At 41.6% G+C, this 27,285-nt stretch overlaps 1 protein-coding gene across 2 annotated transcripts in view; it reads right to left on the bottom strand.

Moving 5' to 3' along the window:
- Positions 1-802: 802 nt before the first annotated feature.
- robo3 (roundabout, axon guidance receptor, homolog 3 (Drosophila)) overlaps positions 803-27,285 on the bottom strand; it is an 87,622-nt gene continuing 61,139 nt past the window's right edge. Inside the window, exons 10-28 of one of the 2 annotated variants that reach the window (XM_042431783.1) lie at positions 25,367-25,572; positions 19,233-19,314; positions 18,078-18,246; positions 16,154-16,320; positions 15,931-16,052; positions 15,565-15,781; positions 12,992-13,116; positions 12,184-12,367; positions 11,670-11,918; positions 11,111-11,150; positions 10,804-10,943; positions 10,231-10,512; positions 9,231-9,378; positions 8,491-8,709; positions 7,188-7,387; positions 6,889-6,996; positions 5,866-6,033; positions 5,014-5,156; positions 803-1,666 (exon numbers count right to left, since the gene is read on the bottom strand). In XM_042431783.1, the coding sequence (XP_042287717.1) occupies positions 1,655-1,666; positions 5,014-5,156; positions 5,866-6,033; positions 6,889-6,996; positions 7,188-7,387; positions 8,491-8,709; positions 9,231-9,378; positions 10,231-10,512; positions 10,804-10,943; positions 11,111-11,150; positions 11,670-11,918; positions 12,184-12,367; positions 12,992-13,116; positions 15,565-15,781; positions 15,931-16,052; positions 16,154-16,320; positions 18,078-18,246; positions 19,233-19,314; positions 25,367-25,572 (2,981 nt within the window). In that variant the 3' untranslated portion in view covers positions 803-1,654. The remainder of the gene's footprint in view (positions 1,667-5,013; positions 5,157-5,865; positions 6,034-6,888; positions 6,997-7,187; positions 7,388-8,490; positions 8,710-9,230; positions 9,379-10,230; positions 10,513-10,803; positions 10,944-11,110; positions 11,151-11,669; positions 11,919-12,183; positions 12,368-12,991; positions 13,117-15,564; positions 15,782-15,930; positions 16,053-16,153; positions 16,321-18,077; positions 18,247-19,232; positions 19,315-25,366; positions 25,573-27,285) is intronic. The other variant, XM_042431784.1, reaches the window with a different exon arrangement.

Genomic DNA, 27,285 nt, shown 5'->3' with positions numbered 1-27,285 from the left:
ACACCTTAATTCAAATGACTGATGGCCCTCATGTTTCTGCAATGTGACCTTTTTGACTTTGGAGAACTCAGTGACTCGCACGTGACATGAATGTGTGAATGACCTAAACGCCCAGATTTACTCACCAGCCAGTAGAACCAATGAAACCTCTTGGGATGTGGAATGTAAATGCATCGTGGGTTTTTTTTTGTGTGTGTGTTATAAAATATTTAATGTTATACTTCACATGTGGGATCCACATGTGCCCATATATGAATGTGTATGTATTATACAGTATGTGCTTGGTAAAGTGACATTTGGTGTTCTATATAGGTTTGCATGTTTTCAGGTCTGTCCTAAAACACTCACATGTCCACATGTACTATGAAACATTTCTTGTTGCTGTAATTCTCATCACCTTCTGTCCATGCTAGCCAAGAAGAGATCTCTTCCTAATGTCTTTCTAAAGTGAAGGACAAAATCCACAGTCTTCATTCTGTTCTTCAGTTTTGACAAAGATATGAGGCTTCATATGAGTGTCTTCAATTTCTGCATTAATTTCTATTTCTGTTAATTTAGCATTTTCTCTACCTTAGCACGTATCTGTGTAATTGTGTTATTAGGTGTAGAGAAATGATGTTCACTTTGGTGTGTCGTACAATAAGAAGCTTTAATAAAATACCAGATCACTTACAGTGACTCTGGATCTGTTTGTTGTCTTGCTGTAATGGTGTACATGCCAGAACAAGCCAAATGAAATGTTGTTTGGAATACATGGTACTACATGTCCTGAAAGCTGCTCCAAAAGGAAAGAGTAGAGGCATAGATCAGCAAATGTATTTTATTGTACATTTACAAAACAACAAGAGTACAAAAAAGTCAGCCCACAGACATTTTTTTTGTTTGTTTTGGAAGGAGTATATGCAAATTTATCTCACAACTGCAGCAAACAGTCCCTCAGACGAACAAGGGGAAGGGGACAAGAGAAGAGTTACAATCAAACTTTTATAAAGCCTGTCTGTCTGCTGGCACACGGGAACATTTTGCTGCAGGGAAACCAAAGGAAACATAGAAAAGTATGACATTCTTAGCGGACTACATGGGTGCAGGGATCCCGGTCAGGCCGAGGCGTCCTTCCGGGAGCGAGAACCCGCTCGTTTTGGCTTTTCCGACCGCCCCTCTCAACCGACAAACACACTTTGTGCTTCATATTTTCTGTTGTTTGGCCATCACAACAAGAGAGTGCAACAGTAGTTAATGCTTTTCCAAAACGTATACTGTACATTTTGACAAAAAAAAGTTGGCACATTCAAGAAGACATGAGCTTTTTTTTTTTATAATAACAGACTTTTTTTTTTTAACATTTGAGATTTTTTTTTTTTCATCTTCATAAATACAATATACGTCTCTTTCCCTGTATCCAGAGCCCACAAAAGAACAGTACAGACACAGGTATTTACAAATCAAGGGGGGGGAGGGGTGAACTCGTTAGCTCATAAATAATCATAGTAATACCAAAAAGCATGATGTAGAGTCTGTTCTGTGTTTCACAGCAATGACACGGAGTCTGGTATCCTGAACAGAAAACTCTTCCTCTTGCTCAGCTCTTTGTGTCCACAGTGGAAAGATGGATGATGGAGGCATCGAAGGTACACTGACAGACTCACTGATGGCCTTATCTCATTTCCTGAAAAAGAGAAATATTTTAACGTTAATAAAAATTCAAATGGAACACAATGCTTGATTTTGATAAATCAAGGCAGTCATTTACTAAAGTTTTTGCACCACCCTGCTCCGCATGCAGATCTGGACTCTGAATGCCTTGATAAAGTGCACATACAGTAGTCACTGAAGGACAGGGAGCATTATTCAATCACTTTTTCTTCTTACATAATTACACCGTTCTTCTGAAGTGGATATCTGACACATTTACAGTCTCTTTAGCATAAATTCCCTCTTTGTGTTTCCTCAGACAGTGTTTCCCTGTTGCACTGTGGGGGAAGTATAGTAACAAAAAGAGTGAATTTGGCACTAAACAGACTAACATTGAAAGATATCTACTTGATTTGACTCATTTGAATGGCTGAAGCTTCATATTAGCTTCAGATAAACTTTTAAATACATTTTTGCACAGAAGGAGGACTGTGGATTTTAACCCTGTCACTTACTTACATTATAAGTACATTATGAAGGGATCTTCTAATGGTCAGTATGAACAGGTGGAATGATTACAAGAAAAACCTAATAAAACTAATAAGCTGGGAGCAGACTATAGAAGACTATTCCTGCCATAGTTTGGTATCACAATGGTCAATTTTGTCAAGGCTCATTTTATTAAGATTGGGTGCATTTTTTCAAGATTAATATGTACTCAAGAGTAAGGACTTCAATCTATTTCTTCTTAGAGACAGAACAGGTCATCATTACTTTGAGCACTGTTATAATAAAGTCTGGATGAATCTTCATGTCCTCTTCAAAACTGAACAGAGATCTGCTGTTGAGAGCAAAATGAAAGAAAGTACAATAAGTGTTTTGGTTTTATTGAAGTCTGTTGCGAGTTTATATTCTTGCAAGAATGAGAATGATGAATTATGTAATAAGGCCATTAAGGGCAGTCTGTTTTCTTCAACCACTTCGGTCTCTCAAAAATATTTTCCCCTGATCTGGTTGGCCATGAAGCATGTGTTTTGTCAGCTTTGCATGAGCGATATATTGAACATTATCCTCTTGTGTGCAACCTAAATCTTAAACTCATGCTTGTCCAGTGCCAGTAATCACATATTTGATGTTCAGACTCTGGACTATGTGTGTGTGAGCTCAGAGCCTCGGAGCATATGTAACAGGCCTGAGGACAGCAACAACACCCCCTCAACCCATCCCAGACTGACCGCCTGGGTCGAAGGGCAAATGATAGCGGTCAGTAACACAACAGGAAGAGGGGGTAACTTAATCCAGGCTTCCTGTGGAAACAAACCCAAACTTTATTGCGAAGGAGGTCACACTTTCATGTTCCCAGCAAGGTGTGAAAAGGCCAGTAAAGGTCAGTTAGGGTCAGTTGGGGGGGGGTTGAGGTGTTCCTTACTGCTCCACGGGGGGGCGGTGACCTGAGAAGCACGAGATACAAGGGAGCTGTGTGTGTATGTGTTTAGAGCAAGTGAAAAGAGCAATTGTGCGAGTGTGTCACTTTTACAAGTTGCTTTGCTACATTCCCATGTCAGATGTGCGTTTAGGTCGGCGTGGACTGACCCGTGACAGGGCCATCTTTTCTCTGTCTGCACACACAGGCAGCTTTATGGTGACGTCTCAGGTTACAGCATTAAAGTTAACAGCTACAGCACTAAAAGAAAGAATCAAAGCTGCTACACTGGCCATTTCTCATAAAGCCATGCTTATGATGGCTGGCTTACTTTGGAGATCATTTCTCCAACAAATAAACTAAAAGCAGTGGTGGAAAGTAAGTCAGTACATTTACTCACATACTTCAAATTTCTGCTTTATTTCTTCTACTCCACTACAGTTCAGAGGCAATGTTGTACTTTTGCTCAACTACATTTATCTAACAGCTATAGTCACCAGCTACTTTATAAATTCACATTCTATATACAAACACATGATGAACTTAAAAGAATAGGCTGATCTGTTATAGATGAAATCACCCAACAGTATGTAAAATAGTTTAAAAATGAGCTCCATCTCTATATCTACAACAGAAAAATGCCTCTTGCACATTAAGGTAATTAGTAATAATTATATCATATATATTGATGTAACAATCAAATGGGGGCTTCTTTCTGCATAACTGTTGACACTTCAACTACATTTTTCCAAGGATTCTTATGTACTTAACTAACACTTTCAATTCAGCCTTTAACTTGCAGTTTTGCTACTTTTACCGAAGAAAATGATCTGAATGAAAATTAAATAAGAGGAGAGGATCGTGCATTATTATTTTGTTCCGCTATCAGAGATCATCAGACCATGAACAAACATTAAAAAGGAAAAGGAAATGTATAAAAATGAATAACAGTATGGAATAGCAGTCTGAAAATGGAGAGAAATTTGAAAAACCTGAAATGAAAAATGGAAAAGCTTCGATGGAAATGAACATTTAAAATGGCAATAGGAATTACTTATTTCAATAGCCAGTTTCCTTTTTCTTTTTTACATTTAATAAAGGTCTGATTATCCTTAGAAATAAAGTAAAATAATGATGTATTTATACATTTCTCTTAAGTTTCCATTCACCCTTTGAATTTTATCTCTGAGTAACGTTCTCCATCAGGAACCCTCCGCATGAACACATTTCTGAATTCTTTAGTTTTTCCCTGCACTTGACTTACATACAAGACATTGATTATAGATTTGTTTTAATTGACTGTAAACAACTTTCTATGCTTGCTCTTGGCTACTAACTGTGTAATTAACTTGGCTAATAACTACAGTAATGTTGAGGGACATGTCAAACAGTGTTTGCGAGTGTTGCCTCGCAAGCACGAAACCCTGCAGAGCTTTCCATTCAGCTGGCGCAGCTTGTTCTGCCATGAAAGACACCGGCTTGTCGTGAGGGAGCCTGCAGGGGGTGCATTTAAAGGAGCGCTCACACAGTGAAGTGTGTGCTCAGAAGTGCACTCCAGAAAGAGCAGAGGGCGTGCACACTTAACACTGTTTCTTACTGTAAAAGCCAATCCTGAGTAGACAGTAATGGTAGATCTGTATGTATGAGCCTGAGAGCCATGTTGATGTGTGTGCGCGTTTGTGTGTGTGGGCAACAGGGGAATGTAAAAGCTCTTTTCATGTGCCCGCACGTATAAAATTATGTGTGTTTTATGGAGCGTAAGTAATGATATGTAGATAAAACTAAACCACATGAACTTCTCCATAGAAGGAACAGTCTTTGTTCCCCTGCTCATAAATATCTGAACACATCAATTATTAAAACCATTTGAGGTGAAAAGAGAACATTTTTCTTGCATAAAACTGCACTTAAATTAGAAGATCATTTGCATCAATCAGCTAGCGGGTCCTGTATTCTACCTCATTGTGTTTCCTGGTCGAGTTGAGCCCCCGGGAGCCCGTGGAGCCTCTGGATGAGGAGCTTCCTGTGGTCGAGCAGTTACTGGACATCTGACTCCTAGAAAGGTAACCGGCCTTGTTGCCGTACGCCATCATCTCCTCACCTGGTTATGCACGGATGGATGAGAGAAGATGGGGTTAACAGTGAAAGACTGCAGCACAGTGACTTAGTGGGAGGATGGTTAATTTAGACACATATATCAACTGGAGAAATGGCAATTTAAAGCTGCTTCAGGCAAGAATTTTCTATCCTAAAAATCCCCATGAATATGTTCTATTTGATCATAATTAATCCCGGAGCTAGGGATAGCCAAAATACAGAATTTTCTCTTAAAAATGTGTGAATCTGTGCTGCAGGGAGGCATCATGTTGTGGGATTTCTAGGTTTTTCTGGACAACAAAAGAATAATTTATCTTGTGTTTCCATTTATGGCCACCTACTTATAAAGTGTGATTGTCATGTTGCAGCTGCATGTAGCACTGATATTAATTCATTCATGAGGAATAATCTGGTTTTGTGTCTCAAGTCCCATTTTAGTCTACTGAGCAACACCCGAGGAGAAAATACTGCAGTGCAGTAGTAGAGCATGATACAGCATACTGTAAATGTGGACAGTACTACAGCTGACTGTGCCTTACGAAAGTATACATAACCATATTTGACTCTGTTTCAGTGAAATATAAAGTAAGCGTTGTCTTTTCATTCCTCATTTCTGCAAGGAGCGAAAATGAGGAAAGTCAAATTTGATTTTTGCTAATCTGAAATTTAAATTACGACTGAAACACAACCCAGTGCAGAAAACTTTGTCTCACTCTCAGTGCTTCTTTGTCCTGAGCCTTTGCGTTGGTGGCTATTGCTGCTGATTTCGCTCCTCTCCAGGGAGGACAGAGGGCTGTTTGTCACAATGCTGGCTTCCATGCACCTCTGGGAGCCCTGCAACCTGTCCTCCTCTGGGGGCGGCTCCGGGGGTGGGGGCAGGTCTAAACAGAAAGAGGTGGAGGAATAATCATGCATGAGTTTAGAATATAGGCTATAAGGAAGATCATTCTTGCTTCTCTTTTCAGTGGGTGCATTTAGGCTAATTTCAGAGTCAGGTCTCTGTTACATAATAGGTTTGTATTGCTTTAAAGAAGAATGAGAGCATTTTGTTTTTGTTTTTTTCCCCGCGCATAATTGAGAGAACCCCAGAGACTAGTTACAGTGTTGTTTTCCTTTAGAAAACAGGGATAAATTTAAATAACCATGTATTCTCTTGTTTTTAGCATTCCTGTTTGTTAAGAGTTAAGGGTTCTGATTGTGTGATTCACATGCAGCCATGTGCTGTTTAATTGGTTTCAAGGTTACTGGATCCGACGATGCAGTGCAACTTTAGATTGTTATCGTTTCCAATCTGTTTGTGAGATGGTTATCTGGGAAACATATGGTGCGTGTAGAGAAACAGAGTCTGTAAGCTAAGATTACATTTCAAACCCATGTACAGCAACAGCAGCACTAGATATGGAGGTTGTAGATGTGGAGGTTGTAGATATGGAGGTTGTAGATGTGGAGGTTGTAGATGTGGAGGTTGTAGATGTGGAGGTTGTAGATGTGGAGGTTTTGAGGAATATATTTGTGGACATACAGATGCTATTTATTTGTTCACTAGCAAAGAGCACTGAATAGTAAGAGCAAATATCTGTAGAGCTGCATATTCAGCTACTGAGAATATCTGATGCATGAATGTCATTGTAACAGTCAATAATGCCAGTGAACTCTTCCCTGTATGTTCAGTAGCAGTGAATTTGTACAGAAATGTCAATCATGTAAAACAGAAACGTAGAATTTGAGCCACTCACCTCCTTGTATATCTCTTCTGTATGCTGAACTCTTAGAAACCTTTTTTTTCACTCGTGATTTTTGGTTGGGAGGAGTGCATGCATCTGCTGGGGAGGGACGACTATGCACTGTATGAGGAGAGGGAACAACAACACCATCAGAGAGTGTGTTTTTCTCCGTACTGCACAGACTGGCAGTAACAATAAATCAACACAGCTCTAGAGTGGATGCGTGTGTGCATGTTAAGATTACACGATTTTCTCTGTGTGTTACATGCAGGTTTGTATGCGTGAGCACACAGCGCTGCCAGTCACATTACCGGGTGTAGTCGCGCAGACGTTATCTTCATTCGGAGCTGGCCCCTGGCTGTGGAGGCAGCGATGGGCAGGACTTTGGCACTGCAGTGTGCCAACCTCTGATGAGCCGTGATGCTGTTGGCCAGAGAGGCTGGGGTTGGACTGGGTGAGCGACGGGCTCGGCGCCTGGGGAACTGGCACTGGACCACAGGGTAACCTTCTGCTATGGGAAGTAAGGGCAACATGTAACTGGAGAGAACACATCAATAGAATCGGAAGCTAAATCTTTGGTTCAGTGTGAGGTTTATGTCCTGGGATAGTCTAGATTGTGTGTATTATTTTTATCCTCTGGTCAGTTAGCCCTGTGTTTTTCCTGCCTTCTCCTGTTATGATTTTGCATGTCTGCCTCTCTTCATTGTTATTTTAATGGATAATTTAACATCTGGCCATGAGACAACAGTTGAAAATTAGCCATTTGGCTAACACTGTTTTCACAGTGATGTTGTCCAATGTGCATTGTCTCTGTAAAAATATAAAAAATACAATTTTGACAATTTATTTTTTCCTGCATATGAAAAAGATGTGTGTGAATCACTGTGTATGTCAACTTTTCATTAAATTTGGCTTTTTTACATTAACACTGACCTGAGTTTAGCATAGCACACTGGCGACAAGAATAACTTTTTTTGTTGCCAGTGAGCTATCATGTGTTTACTTCTTATTTTACTTTTGTGAGAAAACCACTGAGATGTTGATCTGTGATGGATGTAATTCATAAAGTCAGCTAAAGGTTGCTAACATTATCCACCATAAGCTACTGGTCCAACACCAGACCAAGTGAGGCTGGAGCAGAAGAAAACCGTGTGTTGAGCAAGTCAGTGAATTCATCTTTTAATTTGTAATAAAAAGACAGTTATTACTTCTTTCAAAAGACTCAAAGTCTTGCTTTTAATTCAAAGATAAAGCCTCACAATAACAGAACATTTCATACAATAATGCTAAAAAAAGAACAAGGACAAGCTGTGAAGTGTGAAGACTGATTACTGTTCTCCAAGTTGACACGCTGATCTAAAGTTAATAACAACAGCTTCACTCAGCAGTAAGCAGTGGATGGTAAAATCTCTGGGGAAAACATGAAGACTGAAAATGAAAAAAGCCTTCTCTCCGTGAAGCAGAATGAAGGCTCGCATTCAGCGACTGTGAGCAGCAGATGTAATGTGGGTGTTCATGACAAGAGATCAGGATCATGAGTTACAGTATGAATAATTACGATGAAAACCTTTTGCAAACAAACACATGCATACAGGCCCCAGTCAATTCACATACCGTGACAGCTGCTGGCCGTCTAGCTGGTTGAGGCGGGGCAGGTCATGGGGGGCTCGGGTCTCCTCGTGTGGCGATGGGGTGAGTGTGGCAGTCGACTGGTGACTGTAGGAGGTGGCCGGAGAGGAGGCGTTGTTCCTCTGTGGGGGGGAGGGTCCATCCTCACAGCCCTCCATCAGGTAGGTCCTCTCCGGGAGGGGAGGGCACCACTCCTCATCCGAGCTACAAAGACAAAGAGGGACACAGCTAGATGACGCTGTGGCAAGAGAGATGTAGCTGGATCTTATGTGTTCTTGAAAGATACTGTTGAGGGCAGCCTGTTTTCTAAACGGTGCCTTCATATCCAGCTAGCTATAGACTACTTTAAAGATTAATGCTGTTCTTTCAGACTCGACTCAAGTCGGAGGGCCTTGCCGTTGGCAAAACTGCAGGAGGCTAAGCTTCTGCTTGGGTGGGATTGCTGCTACAAGTGTTACACTGAATGATAGTGTTTCTCTGAGGTAGCGGAGAGCGACTGGTAAGAAGGAACACAGCTAATTGTGTTATAAGGTTGAAGAAAACAGCTAAATCACTAAAGCAATTGACCAAGGCCGAGGTAATTGAGTTGTTAAAGCCAGAGGCATAAGAGCCACGGTGGGTTCGATACTTGATGTGCCTGTTAGAGGTGATGGTAAGTCTAAATGATGGTGTAGCTGTGTAATACTAATTTATAGGGAAAGAGAAGGCACGGGAGTCTGACTCACCCTATGTCCATGTCCTCCAGCTCTGGGGGTTGCTCGTCCTGGTCACACTGTTCCAGCTCTCCTATGGGGGGAGGTGGGGGCAAAGCCTCCATCCAGGTCAGAGACGGAGTCTTGACAGCCTTACCCATCGCCTTCTGCTTTGGCTTACCTAGCAAACAGATGGAGAGAGAACCACAATGATTCACCTGAAGAGGACACTTTGTCACACTCAGCTGATTTATCATGAGCATAATTTAACACATATTCCAGCAAGCCTGTGGCTGAAACATCATCTGTTCACTTATGAGAATGTATGAGAGTAACGCAAAATGGGGCTGCAAAATTAGATAACCAAATCGCCTCTACAGAGGGGTTAGATAAAATACTGCAGTGAAAGACAAATAAAAATGAGGGCAACAACTAATACTTATTTTTTCATACTATCAATTAGTCTGCAGATTATTTTCTTGATTCATCATTTGGCCTATAAGATGTTAGACAATGGTGATAAACGAATGATTCAGTTTCCTAAATCTCTTCAAATCACCTGTTTTATCCAAAAAATATTCAGTTTACTATCACATAAGACAAAGAAAGGCAGGAAATCCTCACAACTGAGAAGCTGGAACTAGGTCATTGTTGGCAAAATAAATAATTACAGATACATTTGAAAATGCAGATGTAGAAATAAAAAACACAAATGTGACCCAGATAAATGCAAAAATACAATAGGAAACCTATTTTAATTACGACAGAATTGAGCAATTACGTATTCATAATAACATTTGTAAAATATATTCACAGTATTGGGGCAAAAATGGAAAACGTTTGATCACCCCTGGATTTCAACTGGGAGTGTGGAATGAAGCAGTGATTTGTCAGCAGATCTGAGGTTACAGCGCTTTAAAAACATGCTAATTTAAACACACGCTGAGCAGGTTCTGTTGGTAAGCTGCAACAAAAGATCTGTCTTTACTGAACAAAGACAGTAAAAGGTCATGACCCTGTTGGCCCTCCTCACCATTGCAGCGGTCCGGCTGGGCGTACTGAGATCCAGAGGGCCCCGGCTGAGGGATCCAGTGTCCATCATCCGGCTGCTCGCCGCTGTGGGCCGGCCCCTGCGTCTGGTTGCTGAAAGGCATGATGGAGGTGGAGGCGTAGGGGGTGGTGGAGGTGTGTTGGGCGTAGGTGAAGCTGTGCAGGTCCTCGCTGGTTGCATCGATGGTGCTGTAGATGGGACCCTCGGTGGAGCCACCCATGCTGTATTTCTCTGTCTGGTTCAGGTAGTTGGAGATGCCAGCTTCTACACAAGGATGGAGGCAGTGGGAGGTTATATTTAGAAACATTTTTTTGTGTTTTGTTCGGAATATATTAGCTCTGTTTTGTCATATTGAGCGCCTCTACTTATCACTGGGCTGAAATATGTTAGCATTATTTTCAGCATCAAGGACCCTTTTACATTTTTAATCTCTCAACACATAAATGACTTAATAAGAAAATCTGTCACAGCAGCTGTTATATAAGCACAAGGATACAAAAACAGACATTCATGTACTTCACTCTACCAAACTATTCTGTTAAAGCAGCATCCTACCGTTGTAGTATCTCTCAGCTGTGTCATGATTAGTGGTGCAGCAGTTGACGGCCTCTTTACCGCTGTGGACCAGGTTGGTGGTGGGCCAAGAGTCTGCCAGCCACGGGTAGTTGCCCATGTTGCCTCCCAGCACGCCGGGCCTACAGAGACATTCTGGCTTTACTTTTGAGATACAACACAACCAATGACTGCCCAGATGGACAAACAGTTAGCAAAGAAAAAGCTGCGTGTGTAGACAATGAGAAACATTTACAATTATCAGAGAATATAGAGTATATAATAGAACTTAAATGAAGGACATAATTACCTTCCATTGAGTCCTGATGCCTCTCCATGAGGGAAGCCAACTGCAGAAGACAAGTGCATGTTACATTTTCGTGGCCTTCTTAGCTTTAATTTTATCTTTTTTGTTCAGTCTTGACTGTGCTTTTATTACCCAGGATCAGCTGTTCCGATTTTCATTGAAAATGTTTTGGGCAAAGTTTATGTATGCACAGTATGAATGTGTTACAATAGAGCTATTGCAATAGCAGAGAAAACACAACTAAATCATGCATCTATCTTTTTCTTACACTGACACTGATAGTCAAGTGATGGATCTTTGAAAGCAAGCGCTGCTGCAGTAAACACACTCTCTGTAAACTACAGTAGAACAGGACCTTATGTATAGTATGTAGTCACAAAAATAAATATAAAACTATTTAACAAAATCTCATATTGAACCTACGTATAGAATGGCCACCTTTTAATTTCCATGACTTCCAACATAAATGCATAATAACATGTCTGCGATAACAGACAGCAGACACACACAGCCTCAGGTCAGTGGCAATATATCATTCAACAACATAATTATTCTTCCTCACCTGCTGGCGTGTAAGCGAAGGAGGCGGTGTAGTGGCTCAGCTCCTTCCTCTTTTTGCGCCGGCAGTAGATCCAGACGCTGAAGCCCATGAGGATGACCCAGCAGGCTCCGCCGATGCCTGCGATGAACGCCGGCTGCTTGACCACATCGGTAATCTGCTCAGCCAGGCTCACGCTGCTCTCCTCGCCGCTGTCGCTGGTGCCACCGCCGCCTCCGCCGCCTGACACGGAGGGCTGTTCAGCTGGCAGCTCTAGGGGAAGGAAACAGGAAGGGGGGAGGAAGAGGAGGAGGACAAAATAAGATGAGAAGGATGGTGAAGTGGATACTACAGTGCTGATCATTTTGTGCCATTTTCTTTGTTGATCTGTTGTATTATTTGCCTGTTTTCATTCATATTGTATGGCTTTCATGTTTTCAACCAATACAGTACATAACAGTACTCTTATATTACATATAGTAATAAAAAAGAAATAAATATCATCTCTCTAAAGCTGTGTTTCTCATCATGAACTCACTGAAGAGGACGGACACCGGCTGACTGCGAGTGCCGATGCCAGCGCTGGTCACCGCCGCCACTTCCACCTGGTAGAGGACGCCGGGCATCAGGCCTTTCAACACCGTGGACAACGTGTTACCGTCCACTGTCTTGTTGATGTAGTAGCGCGTTTGGTTGTCGCCGCCGCTGCCCACACACCACACCTGTTTGGATACACAGAGTAGGCACTGAAGTTGTCTTGCAGCTGCTTCCTGTTTCTGTTCTTGTGACACTTTTATATTCTCGGACAAATACTCCTCAGCTGAGACTGTATTTGCATTTTGGTTCACTGATGAAATACTTAACTATAGGCTGCAATGTTTGATCTGTTCATAACGACATCAAAGCGGAGTCAGATATTCCCTATGTTAAATGTACAGTAGATCATTGAAGTTGACCAATAACCAGTGTGCTCTACTCTACGTTTGAAGTTTTAAAAACACCGCCTCAGGGCTTTTCTCTTCCTTTGACAAGGTTTTATCTCTGCATGTACACTGAATGAACCAAATATTAGGGTCATCTTCCTGAAATTGAATTGCAGCCTCTTCTGCACACTCCACAGTCCTCCAATAACCCCCTGCTTCTTTGAATCTACATCTCTTTCTTTGTGACTAGTATAGATTTAATTAAGGAAATCCCATTAGTCTTAACATTGTGTACACTGAGAGTTACAGTGTTTTCTCTGTTCTGTGTTTTACAGCAGATTTGTGATATTTGTGCAGGTGTTTGGTGATAAAACATTGCTCATGTGTCAAATGCGTGACTCGATTCAGCTGAGGCATAATTACCCTGTACTCCTGGATGATGCCGTTCTGCATGTCGCTGGGTGGAGGCTCCCAGGAGACGCTGATGCTGGAGCTGTTGCTTAGCTTCATCGTTGCCACTGTAACAGCTCTGGGCGGGGCACTGGGGACTATGAGAGGTGGGACATAGCATTCATGTCATTTTATGAACATACTGATAGTGAAAACATGGCATGATGATCTATCAGCAAGTGAGAACTTGTAAAGAACAATGTAAAATGAAAAAAACAAGGAAAAAAAAAACATATAAAACACAAGTCAAGAGACATCAAAGTGAGCTGTAGCAGGAGGGCAAATTAAGTTTTATTGAGTGATTTAAAAAGTTAAAATGTTTACTTTTAGTCAGCCTAAGCTACTCAGACAGGTTGATCCAAAGTCTATAAGTGCTGAAGGCAAAAACAGCAGCTGCCTTGTTTTTCATCTAGATTCTGGATCAACTGATATAAACCTGCAGAGGACCATACATAATAAAAACCCCCAAAAATGAGACATGTAGGGAAATAAACTAATGTGTGCATTTAGGAGAAATAGCAAATAAGTATTACACATAACCCAGTTTAACCATAAACTTGCTTTTCATTAAGCAAATTCAGGCAGTAGCCTATGGACCTACAATGACTCGCACAACACATGATGTGCATTACAGAGAGCATTCCCTGGGAAAGCCTCTGATGAAACACTGGTCGGTGAAAGGCGCACAGCTTCACACAGCCCACTGGCTGTGTGAAGCTATCACACAGGCATACTGTATGCCGCAGAAAGACCCCCCGCCAGGTATTCATGCCCACTCTGCAAGGGCTTTGTCCTCCTCCACAGCTCTTCTCAGAGGAACGGCAGAGGCAGACATATGTGCAGCGACATCATGGGCTTCACTGTGTTCTTTTATTCAGTTCTATCTGCAGTTTATCTATAAACTAAAACTACAACTATTCTACTAAACCACAACGAGAACAAACTAACAAAGACACAAACAACGCAGTAATAAATGAATGATGAGAATGGTAAAGAGATGACCAGATAGTTTCAGTGATTGATATGTAAAATAAAGACTGTCACCTGAAAGCAGCTGGTATATTGTGGGGTAATTTGGAATGTGTCTAATCTTTGGAAAAGCCAATTTAGAATAGGCTAATATTTAGGGAGCAGGACAGTTTAATGTAGCACCAGGTTAGCAGTTTATGGAAGTTAAGTTTCCAGTAGTTGTCAATGCAGTGATGCTGCGCAGAGTCTGATGATGACATCAAGTGCCGAATAAACTTGTTGACGGTTGGGAGAGCAGGGTCAGAATAGTGAGCAGACAGAGTGAGAGACTTGTACTTGTAAACAAGCGAACTCTCTGATGTATTCAGGTAACAATCTTTTAAAGGGATTTTTTTGGAAGTTTATTACCCAGGAAGGAATCTGACAGATGGACCTCCTCTCTCCCCCCCGGGGAGGGGCAGTGATTAATTATTTTCACAACACATTCCACAGTCAGACGCCTTCCAGATTCACACTTTTACTTTTACGGCAATTAGCGGACCTATAAAGCTTAACAATATTGCATCACTGCATGTTGAATACAGATATGGACTCCTGGAATCCTGATGATAAAAATGACACCAGTGGGAGTAACAGAGCTACAACGATTAATGGATTAGTTGTCAAATACTAAATTAAATGAATAAATAAATCATTTTGAGTCATTTTTTTAAGGAGAAAATGTCCAAATTCTCTGATTCCAGCTTCTCAAATGCAAATATTTTCTGGTTTCTTTTGTCTTCTATGACAGTAAACTTCACCATTCCTGACATTTTATGAACCAAACAACTAATCAATTAATCGAGAAAGTTATCAGCAGATTAATCGATAATGAAAATAATTGCAGCCCTAGTTAACTTCAACCGTTACTAATTGATTTCTAATCGATAACTGAAACACATAAACTAATGAGTTATACAAAAATGTACTCAATAGATTATAATAGGATGGATTATTATTTTGAGGATTTTGTGTCAAGGTTGAGTTGGGTGGCATGGGATGATTTTTTCAGTTTGGTCCTTGGGGGAGAATTGTGCTCCTGGTGTCAAGGCAGAGGGTGTGAGCACACTTAGAGGAATGTCTGAGTGAATGTGTTTGTGTGAGTGTGAGTCCAACACACACACACACCCAGCTCCAAGCTGCCGGCTCACAAATGAGTCTGTTGTTCTGGCAAACGTTATCAAAAAGTCTCTGATGCGTCTTTGATAATTGTGAATCCTGTGTTCTTTGTAGAGTTGTAGTGGCGGGTAATGGAATTTTGTTGCTCAAAGGAGGCACCGGATCAGGCTGAAGATTTACATCTTGAGGTGGGGGGGGAACTGTTCCAAGTCTTGTTATTTTAATGCTTTATGCTCTTCTAGCTATTTTTGGTCCTACAGATAACATAACTGAAGTTCATACGGTGTCATAGAGGGTAATGAATAGCAGTTTTCAAGGCCCCACAGTGTCAAAGAAAATCTAGTGTCTAGTTTATTAAATCAAGTTTACTTGGAATATAGTTCTGGTAAACATCTTTTCCAATTCCACAGATTTATTACCTTCCTCTGGGGTTCGAACCAGTAACGTCCGGCTGTCCTTGCCCTGGAATTCATTGAAATAGGGCCGGATCTTTATCTCATACTCAGTTCCTTTGAGCAGGCTGGTGAGGACGGTGCTGCGCTCAGAGGGCGAGTTGATGTCTTGGAGGAGCCAGGTTCCACCGCTGGGTCGGTAGAAGAGGCGGTAGCCCTGAACGTACTGAGACTGACGATCAACCTTAACCAATTGAGGGTGGCATGGGGGGAGAAGAAAAGAGATTTAGATACAGTGAAAGATTAAAATGTTTGCATGTGTGCACTGTGTTAATGTGAAGTCAGGTATCAACTCAACCTTCCCTAAAAAAACAAAAAGTTTGAGCCACTCACAGTCCAGGACACTCGGATGGAGGCTGTTGTTAGCGTGACAGGCTCCTGAAGCTGGACGGCCACTTCTCCCAGCTCCCTCTGCACCTGCCTGTGGTCTACTCCTTGACCTGTAGGACTCACATCTAGGGGGAAAACACACATATTTATTTCTGTTTAAAGTGCTGCTGACAGTGTATTAGCAAACATGGATTACTTTTGGTGCGAGAGGATGGTGCGGACTGACCTTGCGTTCTGACAGGCTCAGAGATGGGGCTCGGGTCGCTCAGGCCGTAAGCATTGACGGCTCGGACGATGAACAGGTAGACGGTGTTGGGGAGAAGGCCAGTGATTGTGTGCGTTTCCATCTTGACCATGTCGGCTACAGTTTGCCATGTGCTGCCTGCCGATTGGCTGCAAAAGGATAGAAGAAGGTGTTCAGCTTCTGATAACAATATGATTTTTAACAAACACGCATTCAAAATACAAAAATTAAGATTCATTTCTGATTAATTTAAGTGTGCCATCTCAACTTTCATACTGCTTTACGTGGATTTTCTGCGTCTGCTGCCTGTCATATGGAAACCTCCTGCACATCAAAATGTTTCCTTGAGATAAAAGTATGGTATTTGATGTAACAATTCACTGGAGACTTGAAGAATCCGACATATTCTCTTCTTTCTGTCACAGTGGAAAGACAGCATAGCAGACCAAGACCCATAGCAGATGTGAGCAAAGTCGACCAGTTCAGAGAAGTTTGTGCTCGCTAGAAGATCTCCTCCAAATGATACAATTTGCTATCCTGATGAATAATGTAATGAGGCTTGTAAGAACGCACAGCTGCCAACAGGAAATGAGAGCATATTATCAGCTTTGTGGCACTCCCCCAGATGCATTATCCCACAACCCCATTCTCTCTTACTCCCATCTCTCCCTTTCCCTCTGAATTTATTGTCACCTTGGCAGAGCAGCACAGTCACAAAGGCCTCCTCAACCTTTTGTTTGACACTTTTAGATTTCCCCCCCAAGGGCACCATGTGCCTTCACTGCTTCACTGCTGAATTGCACAATTAGACCACAGAAGAAAACGACTAATGCATACTCATCTCTTGTGAAAGCAGGACGCCCCTGCCGCGCCAATGCTAGATTCAAGGTAACTTTGTAGAGGAGATGCTCAAAGGGAGTTCACGCACTCACACACCAGGATGTGACCCTCCAAAAAAGAGGAAATGAAAGCAGTCTCACCAGGAGAATGAAAAGTCTGCCTCCTCATATTAAATAAACACTTATAAAGTATTACACATTGAATATGTACACACACACACACACACACACACACACACATACGCCCCAACCCTTTCTCTTCCCGTTGCTCCTCCAAACAAACCTCAGCACCTCAGGCAAGGAAATGTTATTGCAAACATCCCAGCCGTCCCCTCCAGCTGCTTTATAAAGAATCAGTTTGCGTTACTCAGAAACACTCTGCCGCTGCCATGGGCCACGGTGGACGTCTGGATGTGATTATGCTCTGCCAGCGTTCCCCTCTTTATCGAATTGAAAGGACACATTTCCCCATAATGCCGCTTATCTTCATCTTCCATCCGTCGAGCCACCCGTCCTGCTGAGCTAAATCTATTTTTCCCTTAATTAATCCAAGGTGGACTACATCTCAGGTGTCAGTACCTGAAGGTTTTTGCTGAGGTGCATTCAGGTTCATGAGTGTCCCAGATTAGCTATGGGGGACAAGAAAGAGAGCGGAGTCTACTATGTGCTGCATGCATGTGTGTGACCTGTTTTAGCTAGTAATGTCATCAGTTCACAAGTTCTTACCCGACCAAACAGGTCTGAAATGAAATGTTACAGTCTTTGTATATTTTATTCCTTGAATCGTACTTTTTGTGAACTGAGTCTTATTTTTACAAGGTCTAAAACTAATCAATAAATATTGTGCTGTGACTCGCTTGAAAGTGGAGCCTTGACTGCTCAGTGAAGAAGAGGACTGATTCCTGTCAAAATTATTTGATGAAAAAGAGTACAGGAATAGAGGAACTGACAATAAATCTCATTTGTCCTTGACGACCGAACAGATGTACAAATATCAAGTAAGAACAGGGGGAGAGGGCACGTTTTTGCACCCTGATTTTGTTGAAGCTTAGATTTGCAAAATTCACCTGAAGGCCTCGATGATGTAGGAAGTGACGGCGGCTCCTCCCTCGTGGGCGTTGGGTTGCCAGGTCAGAGAGACGCTGTTCTTGGATACATCTGTGACTATGGGTTTGTGCGGCGGACCTGGAAGCTGGAAGGGCTCGGTGGCCTGAGCTACCGACTGGTCTGCACTCTCTGGATGGTACAGAAGCAGAGGAGGTGGAAACAAAGATGCAGGAAGGAGGTGAGAGAGAGATAAAAGCAGAGGGAGGGGACGGTGCACATTTGATTAGAACTGCGACATTTGCCTTTAGCATTATTTATTCTTGAGCATTAGCATTTTCATAATGTCCTCAGTGTAATCCCACTAATGTTGACTGAACATTTGCATCCCGCTCGCTGCAGGCAGAGTTCCTCACTTCTAACAGACTTCACAATTTTGCATTTCATGACACTATTAGATCTCAACTAAGCATTACGACACTAATAGTCAAATAACAAACTTAAGTGTCATCAGAGCAGCTTGTTAAGTCATTATTCCTTCATTGAATGCCACTAATGAAATCTCTACAGCTTGAAATATTTTATGTAGCAACGTCTGATGGGTTTTAGGGAAAATAAAAAGGGCAGAGCCTCACAAAGTACTGTGATTCAATTGACGCTGTGCTTTGAGCTGCGGTGGTGGCTAACGATATCTCACAATTACAACTGGAAGAGGGCATTAGCGTGTGTAAACTTTTATTTATGACCAGAAAAGCTCTTTTTCAGCAACATTATGCTTCACATCCATACACTTACAGACATGTATATTAGTAGTCTGCCCAGTAACGGCCTCAGGACCAGCAGAGGTTAAGTGCTTTAATTGGGCTCAGCTACTTGTTTCATTTGCGTAGTTAAATGAGCACTACCTATTACTCCTTAATGCCTGAATTTTCTTATCTGCAGTCACACTTTTATCTATAACTTATCATTTCACTGTTGTTAATTAAAATAGTGTTACACAGTGACTTTTCCAGTGTTACCCAGCACAGGAATAGTCCAGTTATAATCAGAATGACTGTTTTTATACATTGTTTTCACCTGCAAAAGTATTTTTTCCCCATTTCATCTCTCTGTGTCATACAATGCCACTTCATAGAGTTGTCATTTGCATGTATTTAAATCATGGAGAGACAATTTACCTTTGACTGTGAGTGCTCCACTCCAACTCGTCTCTCCACTGGAGCTGGAAGCCAGGCAGGTGTAAACCCCAGAGTCCGTTTCCTGGCAACAGAAAAATGTGTATGGTTAGCTTAGTGTGTGTGTGTGTGTGTGTGTGTGTACAGGTGAGTGAGACGGTGATATTGTGTTAATGTACCCATTACCAGTGATTGAGTCTAAATGTCATATCTCTCAAAAGCAGAATGTTTGTACTCAGAATACTGAGCAGGGGGAAGTTGGCTGGATAAAAAGCTGGCAGAACACAGAGCTGTAATTCACACAAAGCCGACCAGGTGACTCTTTCCACTTTCACATGAAAGTAAGATTGGCTTTTTAGTATCTGTTAATTTAACTAGCACCAGTACATTCAAAAGTGCATCCAAAACTCTGTCGTGAGCCGTCACCTTTTACCATTTTCCGTCTTTTTTTCCTGTATGTATATGGTAACATGATGATGGGTTCATGGTGAAAGAATCACCTCTGCAGGCAGCACACATGCATGTAAATCACAGATGGCATCATTTAAGTATCTAAGATGGAAACTAAGCATGAAGTGCTGACAATAGGGGCAGAATAAGTCATGCATGAACAGATATAATAACATAAAGATGAAAAATGTAGTCCTCAGACAGGTGAACTTTGCAGGCATGTGGGGCTGAATGGTAATGCAGATGGATTTCCGTAGTTTGGATGCAAAGTGACACTGTGCATGTGAATTATTATTAATTTATTATATTCCTTTTATACATCGGAAACTTAGAAATAATATTTAAATTTCATCAAATTTCATCCAAACCATCAAAATAAAATGCAACATTCAGCCAATAAATTGGGTATATTTATATACATCCGTTCATCATTGACTGAAAACTGCTTCTCTTAGGAAACAATCAATTATTGTTAATCACATATGAATATTTGTTTTTCTCGTTAAGCATGCCTCAACATAACATCTGCTTCAATCAACTGCTTCTACTTTGGACATTTTGTCAATTGTAGTTATTTCATTTTTTTCATAAGTGATATACTCTCAGTGGACCTATTTGAAGTCAAAGCTAAAGTCAAGCTAGTGGCTTTTATGTTCTTCGTTTGATTCCTACACGGCAGAGGAGGAGAGTTAAAGGATGGATCAAAGGACAGAATTTTAATGACCAGCTAGAGGTCTAGAAATTTCTGAGGCGCCAGTCTTTATATTCAACAGCTACTTAGCATTCTGGACAGGCTATGAGCAGATGTAATTAAGAGGAGTGTGATAAATGTGCTTGTGTGTGTGTGTGTGTGCGCACATGTGAATGCTGGCTATTAAATTTTTTGGGGAGGCAAGCCAAAAACTAGACAGGCTGTGAAATTGCTTACAACAGAGGGAGATGTTGGGGGTCTCTACACCGGGGAATCTTTCAATGTGACACAGAGGTAGTAGCAACTTGCGGGAGCAGTGCAGTCTGAACAATTTTCTGTTCCTTTTGCTTCATCGCTCCATGTTATTGTTTGTCTTTCCTTCTTTTTGTCTTTCTTTCTTTTATGAATCAACTCACCCTCAATTTAAGATGTAGAATCCAGACTCTTTCAAAATGAACATTAAAACTGGAAGAAGAAGCAAATGTGCTGAATTGAATAGGATCACTAAATGTTAATGGTTAAAAATGGCATTTACCTGAAAGATTGCTGGTGTTAATCAAATTAAAGGGGGCTATGACATCCCTCACTTTCCCGCTACACTACTGATCAACAGTCTCTGGCAGTAAGGCTGCGTTCAGACCATAGACACTGCTTTGAACCTGGCTCAACTTTTGCCACAATGCAGTGCGATGTCATCTGGCAAGGTGCTGTGTTGGTGCACATTCCTGGTGCATCACTTTGTAACATGAACAACTGTTTATCTTGCCATTGTCAAGACAAACGGTAAAATGATTGCCACAAGAGATGTTAAACTCTTCTTCGTAATATTATAAACCACTGTGCACTGTTTTGGCATCTGATGAACTTTCCAACTCATAGATCTATGATCCTGGATCATATTTCACTGTCTCCCCATCACCTGAAACACCACCACCATGTCCCACCAATGCGGCCCCTTGCATTTTTTAAATGCAGGCCTGTTTTTGGTGCGCCCACTAAAACACCAGCAGTGGGTTTGCAAATGTTTTATGAAGAGAGAATTGGATTTAACACGTTTGGTGGGCCTCAAAGATACACATTGGTGAGAAAGACTGAAAGTAAATATAACTGTGTTTATTTACTAGAAAACTCCACAGAGTATCTTTACCTGTATTTAGGATTTAGGGGAGCACATAAGTTACCCTGTGGAGTGAATTTTTGGACCATTAGTGGTGTTGCAGAGCGATGTTTTTGTGGGTGGGTCTTTATATTATTTGTATAACACGCACACGAGGGCACACGTGCATGCCACTGCTGACTGCTTATCAATAACCGGTGACTTTAATGTGCTATAAAAGGTAACCGTGCACCAATAAAACAGAAAGAGAAGAAGAAAAAAAACATTGTTAGAGATGTGAACAAAACACTCACAAATAAAGGCTTTGTAAATGTTTTACGAGGTATGAAACACATTCAACAAATTTGCTAAGCTCTTAATAGCATATACAACATGCTACACTGAGAGAACAAAATCATGTTTGTTTACAATATAAATTCCAAAGAGCTGGTTTACAGCTAGATAAATTCTAATGGGAGTCAAAGACATCTCAGCTCCATTTACAGTACACATGGAGGGCAAGGGGACTGACTGTACTTCAGTGTTAACTGTGCCTGTGGGGGTGGCTGGCTCTGTAAATAGCTCTCCTGTTGCACTTTGTGTGTGTGTGTGTGTGCAGTTGTACAGGTGTGTGTTGGAGTCTTATGGGGGATTTTTAATTAGTTTTTCATGTTTTGCTGCAAGATTTTTCAGTCTTCTGTAGTTCATCAATTTACATGCAAACCCAAACACAGTCAGCCTTCCCTTATTCACTTATTCAGCGAGCACGGCCCGTATTACTCCCATTGAAAACCTTATACATTATGCAGAGGATGTGCGCGGCAAAACCTATCATGACTAATGCCTCGCTGAGCGGTGCGCATGTGGCCTGGCCATTCTCCTCTGCTGCATCTGTGGGCCGGCTCATCAGTAACGCTGACAGAGGAATTACTCAAGCCTAAGTGGCTTGTCATCATGTCCTGCAGGACACGGGACAGGTGACTCTCTGTCCTATACAACATCCCTCGCTGCTCCTCCTCTCTTTCTATAGGCCCTGACCTTGAGTTGACCTGTGGGCTGGCTGATGGTGCGCCTGTCTGAGGGGGTAAAAAGCGAGTCCCCAGATGGTGGCGTTTGATCGGTGGATGGGGAATCGGCACAGAGGGCGGGTGGGGTAAACAGCCGGGACACCTGACTATTAATCAAGGCCGGCAGCTCGGAGCTCTGTGCGAAACAGATTGCTGAAAAATGGATGAGGCGAGAGGAGGAGAGGAGAACAGGAGGGAGGGAGGCTGGAGAGAGGAGCTCCAAACTTAAAGGCAGAATCTGTGAATATTTATTTATTTATTACCGTTTGATTCCATTTTTGACATTTGGGATATTTCTGCACTGCAATTCCCAGAAATCATCTGCCAGTCAAAAAGAGTGACTTTTGAGTCTGTTTCCTTTTCTTTGTCCATTACATGCTGACTACACAGTTAGCATGTGCATCAGACTTCTGCACCATAGCAGACAGAAGGTTGATAATGATGTCAGATCCTTTTTTGGGAGGGTGCAGAAGGGGAAATCTGATTACAGACTATAACTCGCGTATACTGGGATTTAAAGTCAACACATGAACTCGATTTTCTGCTTTAACCTGATTATTCTCAGTAATCTGTTTCTTTGTGTCCATGTAGTCCTTCTCACACTCTCCCTTTTTTTTTTTTTTTTTTTTACCCTGCCATACCCGCACACACCCTCTACCCCACGCTCACATCAACCGTTTAGCAGAAAAAGCAGCACAAACCTCTCTTTAACCCCCACCCACCTCCACCACCACCACCACCACCACCACACACACTTCCCGTCTGTCCAGGGCATCTTGGCATCGTTGAGGGACAGCGGCAGTGTGTGTCTGGCAAAGATCCCAGGGTAATGGCATCTCCTCATTGCCAGAGTACGAGGAACAAACAGACCATCTGTCCCCCTCTAGGGTCCCAGATGAAATCGACTTATTTATACTGATTATTTCAGGGTTAAATGTGCTTTATGAATGGCGATTTCATTTTTTTGTCCTATCATGCAAAAGGGGAGATTGTGGTTAATGTTTTGTGTTTAATGCGTTTCACACCCTTTTTTGATTTAAACGCCGGATGATTCATAGCAGAGCTCACATGAAGGGATGTTTAGAGGTTTAACAAATCTGTCATCGTGTATCTCTGATGCAAAACCATCACAGGGGAAATGGAAGGTTTTTACTTCTGAGACTTTAAAGCAAGCCTAATCCGTCATGTTATTAATCTGGATAATATCCAGACTGAGTGGTATCATTAGATTAGATAATCTACATCTGAGATCAACCTTTTCAGCACTATCCACTTTGATAATGAAGACAATATTACAGCACATATCTCCTGGATTCTTGTCACTGCATTATGTTAATACTGGTGATTTTTCAAACAGTACACATACTGTGTGCTGCTCGAAACAAGCTTGTATGCATCTCCTTGGGGTTTGTTTAAAACCTGACTTATTGTCTGAGCGCTTTTGTTTCCTGCCCTTTTGAGCTACATTTTAGCCGTGTTGCCACATTCCCTGATTCTAGATATTATCTTAGTTATGATAACTAACAGAAAGAATGGGCAAAACCACAGAAAAAGATCCAGGTTGTAATAAACCAGAATTCTTTAAAGAAAAAACCATCTATCTTATGGAGTTAGATGGAGAGGAACAGTCTACCTGAGATGCGATACAGCTTAAATGTCTCAAAGTGGATGTGAGCCCTGACTGTCTGTTTTAGTGTTGGACTCCAGTGTCTCATTTCTGACATCACTGACAAGGCAGAAAGTGTACAGAACAATATTTCAAATGAAACAAACTAACAATCTCTCCAAGTAATACTTTGACCCCATCTCTGAAATCCAAGGCCGTAACTACCTGGAGTTTTTATGTTTGCTGTTCGCTGTAAAACAATAAAATCAAACACACCAGCATCACTGGGGGCATGTCTTCACTGCAGAGAATCTGATCAAACCGAACCAAAGTCTACAGAGAACTTCAACATGTTGTTTGACAGCTTCGAACGGATTCTGAAATCGTGAGCTCTTCCTAGTTGGTGCTCTCAGCTGTCAAGTCTTTCCCTTTTATTCCCACATGACATGAATGCAACATAAGATGTACTTTAGGCTGTTTCTCCTTCTTCCCTCTCCTCTAACTCAGCCTCCCGCTTCTCCTCCTCCTCTATCTCTCCCTCGTTCGTCCAGTCCTCACTCGCGATGATGTATTGAGGATTTAATTACAAGTCTCAGCGATCGTTAATCATTGAGAACCCACAATCAATTAATGTGTGAGCCTCCTCGAGTCTCACCGATGCTGCAGTGACCTCAGGTGCTGCTTCGTACCCAGGAGGGAATTCTGGGCCGAATGGATTTCATTAGCACGGAGTAAGACGGTGCTAACGACTGCTAATGGCCTCGCACGCTCATTATCATGGTGATCACGCCTCACTGTTGAGGTTTTGCTACATTCCCCTCCTCTTCTCCTCTCATAAACGCTCGTTATTTGAGTCAACTGTAAAAATGTCCTCTGTTTAAGTGCTTCATACTTTCTCTGCAATTAAAACTGTGGTGTTTTATCTTGTGGAATATGTTTATCTTGCATGAACTGCATCATGTTTGATGTGCAAACACTAATACATGTAGATTGTGAATGCGTTTTAATGAGTTCAGTGGAAGATGTGGTGCGACGGAATGAGAAGTAGTAATAAAGATTCAATGATTTTGCCCAAGTTGAAGGTCATCACAGATTTATTAACGTAGGTGTAAATAAAAGATACATTATTTCATTTCCTGTTTTATTAGTCTGGGATCTTATGAAGGAATAAACTATGTTTGCAGTTCAGGCTATTATGTGAGGAGAAAATAATATGATTTTAAATACCTGGAGGTTGGTGATTTGGAAGGTGCCATTGTCCATCAAGCTGATTCGGTCATCGTTTCCCAGGATCCTCTGGCCATCTTTCTCCCATTGGATGCTGGGGATGGGGTTGCCCATGATGTGGCAGTGTAACTGAGCGGTGGAACCAGGAGCTAAAGTGTGATTGGCCGGTCCCTGGCGGATGATGGGAGGGACACGGTCCGAAGGTGCTGAGGAACATAGAACAAAGTCAGATGAAGTTTGAGATAATATTCAAATTATAATCCAACTTTTTGACCAAATTTCTTCTTAAAATGTTTTTCACTTTGGAGTATACAAAGTTCTGCTCTCCAGAACTATTCAGAGTAGCATCTTAAACTGTCAAAAGCAACAAAAACTGTCAAAAAGCATAAGATATGACTCGTTTCTAGCTATTTACTGTCATCACACTGTCACATAAATACATAGTCATTCAGTATGACACTGCCGGGTTAGAGACTGACACTATGAAAGTGTACTGACACTATGACTTACACCGGATCCACAACATCCATCCAGTACTTTCACCATCCATCACAACAACAAAAAGCTACAAGGCTTTAAAGGAGTAGTTTAACATTTTGGGAAATACACTTATACACTTTCTTGCTGGGAGTTAGATGAGCAGTTCAGCTCTCATGTCTGGAGTAACCAGCTGGAGTTTCAAAACACGTACTGTCGTTTGTATGCTTGGGGTTTTGCACAAATAACAACAAATGAGAGAATTAATTAGTGACCTTTACAGGTGGGTACATTTTGTCACCTTAGGACAGAGCCAGGTTAGCTGTTTTCCAGTGCGTACGGTCTTGTTGCTCAGCTAAGCTGACCAGCTGTCAGTGATCACTTAATATTTAACAGATATGAGAGAGGTATCAATCTTCTCATCAAACACAAGAAAGCAAATAAGTATACCCATCAAAATGTCGAACTGTTCCTTTAAACAGCCCACTAAACAGTTTAGAAATCAATATTTTCCAAACAATCATAGGCTAAATGGAAATATTACCTCCCCCTTTGCGTTTAAAATGCATTACATGCCTGTTTGATATGTTTGATGTGTTATTTGGGTGTTATTTCAATTACTGGGCACTTTTCTCACTGGAAGCCTGATTTACAAAAAAATATAGAGAGAGCCCTGGTACAGACAACTGTTGTAAGTAAGTAAAAAGTCACTATAAGAAAACGTGCCCTCCCAAAGGCTCCCAAGTCCACCTCTCTCTGGTCCTGCCCCAGTTCAGCAAGCAAATCGATAACATAGATTTTTCTCAGGCAGGAATGTGTTGATACAGTTACCCTCTGTCAGAGTGACGGACCACTTGACAAGACATTGAGTGGAAGCTCAATGTATGCAGTATTCATGATTTATTATACTTGAAAGTGCCCTTTCAACAAACACTATACCTTTGAATGACTGTGGATTATTTGGAATATAGTCTTGGAGGGTGACTGAGTGACTTTAAAATACATCTACATGCATGTGGTTGTAGGGTATAAAACAACAGGGTATTTACTCACAGACTGTCATCACCAAGAAACTCATGGACTTACATGGCCATGCTCCATGTCTGCATGTTCAGTCTTAAATATAAACTACATGGATGTTGCCTACTATCTGAGTTATGCTTAGTTTGGACAAGCTAATAACATCCTGCATATTCATACATGGTTGTAGAAGGAGATGAACACTGTTAGAAAGTCATTGGCTTTTTTTTTCCTTTCCTTTTCCTTACGTTCTTTTCAGTAGTGGCAACCAGTGCTCACAAAGCACTCGATGCGCAATGACTGAGCAAAAAATAGAACATTTCACTCACTCTCCCATTTAACATTTGCCTGCAGATGTGAAGTGTACCCTCATTTGTATTCTGTACTGTAGAAAGCTCTGATATCATCAGATAACTGAAGCT

Source organism: Thunnus maccoyii, chromosome 13, assembly GCF_910596095.1.
Source record: "Thunnus maccoyii chromosome 13, fThuMac1.1, whole genome shotgun sequence".
In the NCBI taxonomy this organism is placed as follows: Eukaryota; Metazoa; Chordata; class Actinopteri; order Scombriformes; family Scombridae; genus Thunnus; species Thunnus maccoyii.
The sequence above is the reverse complement of the archived record's forward strand: the minus strand, read 5'-3'. Positions and strand labels throughout refer to the sequence as shown.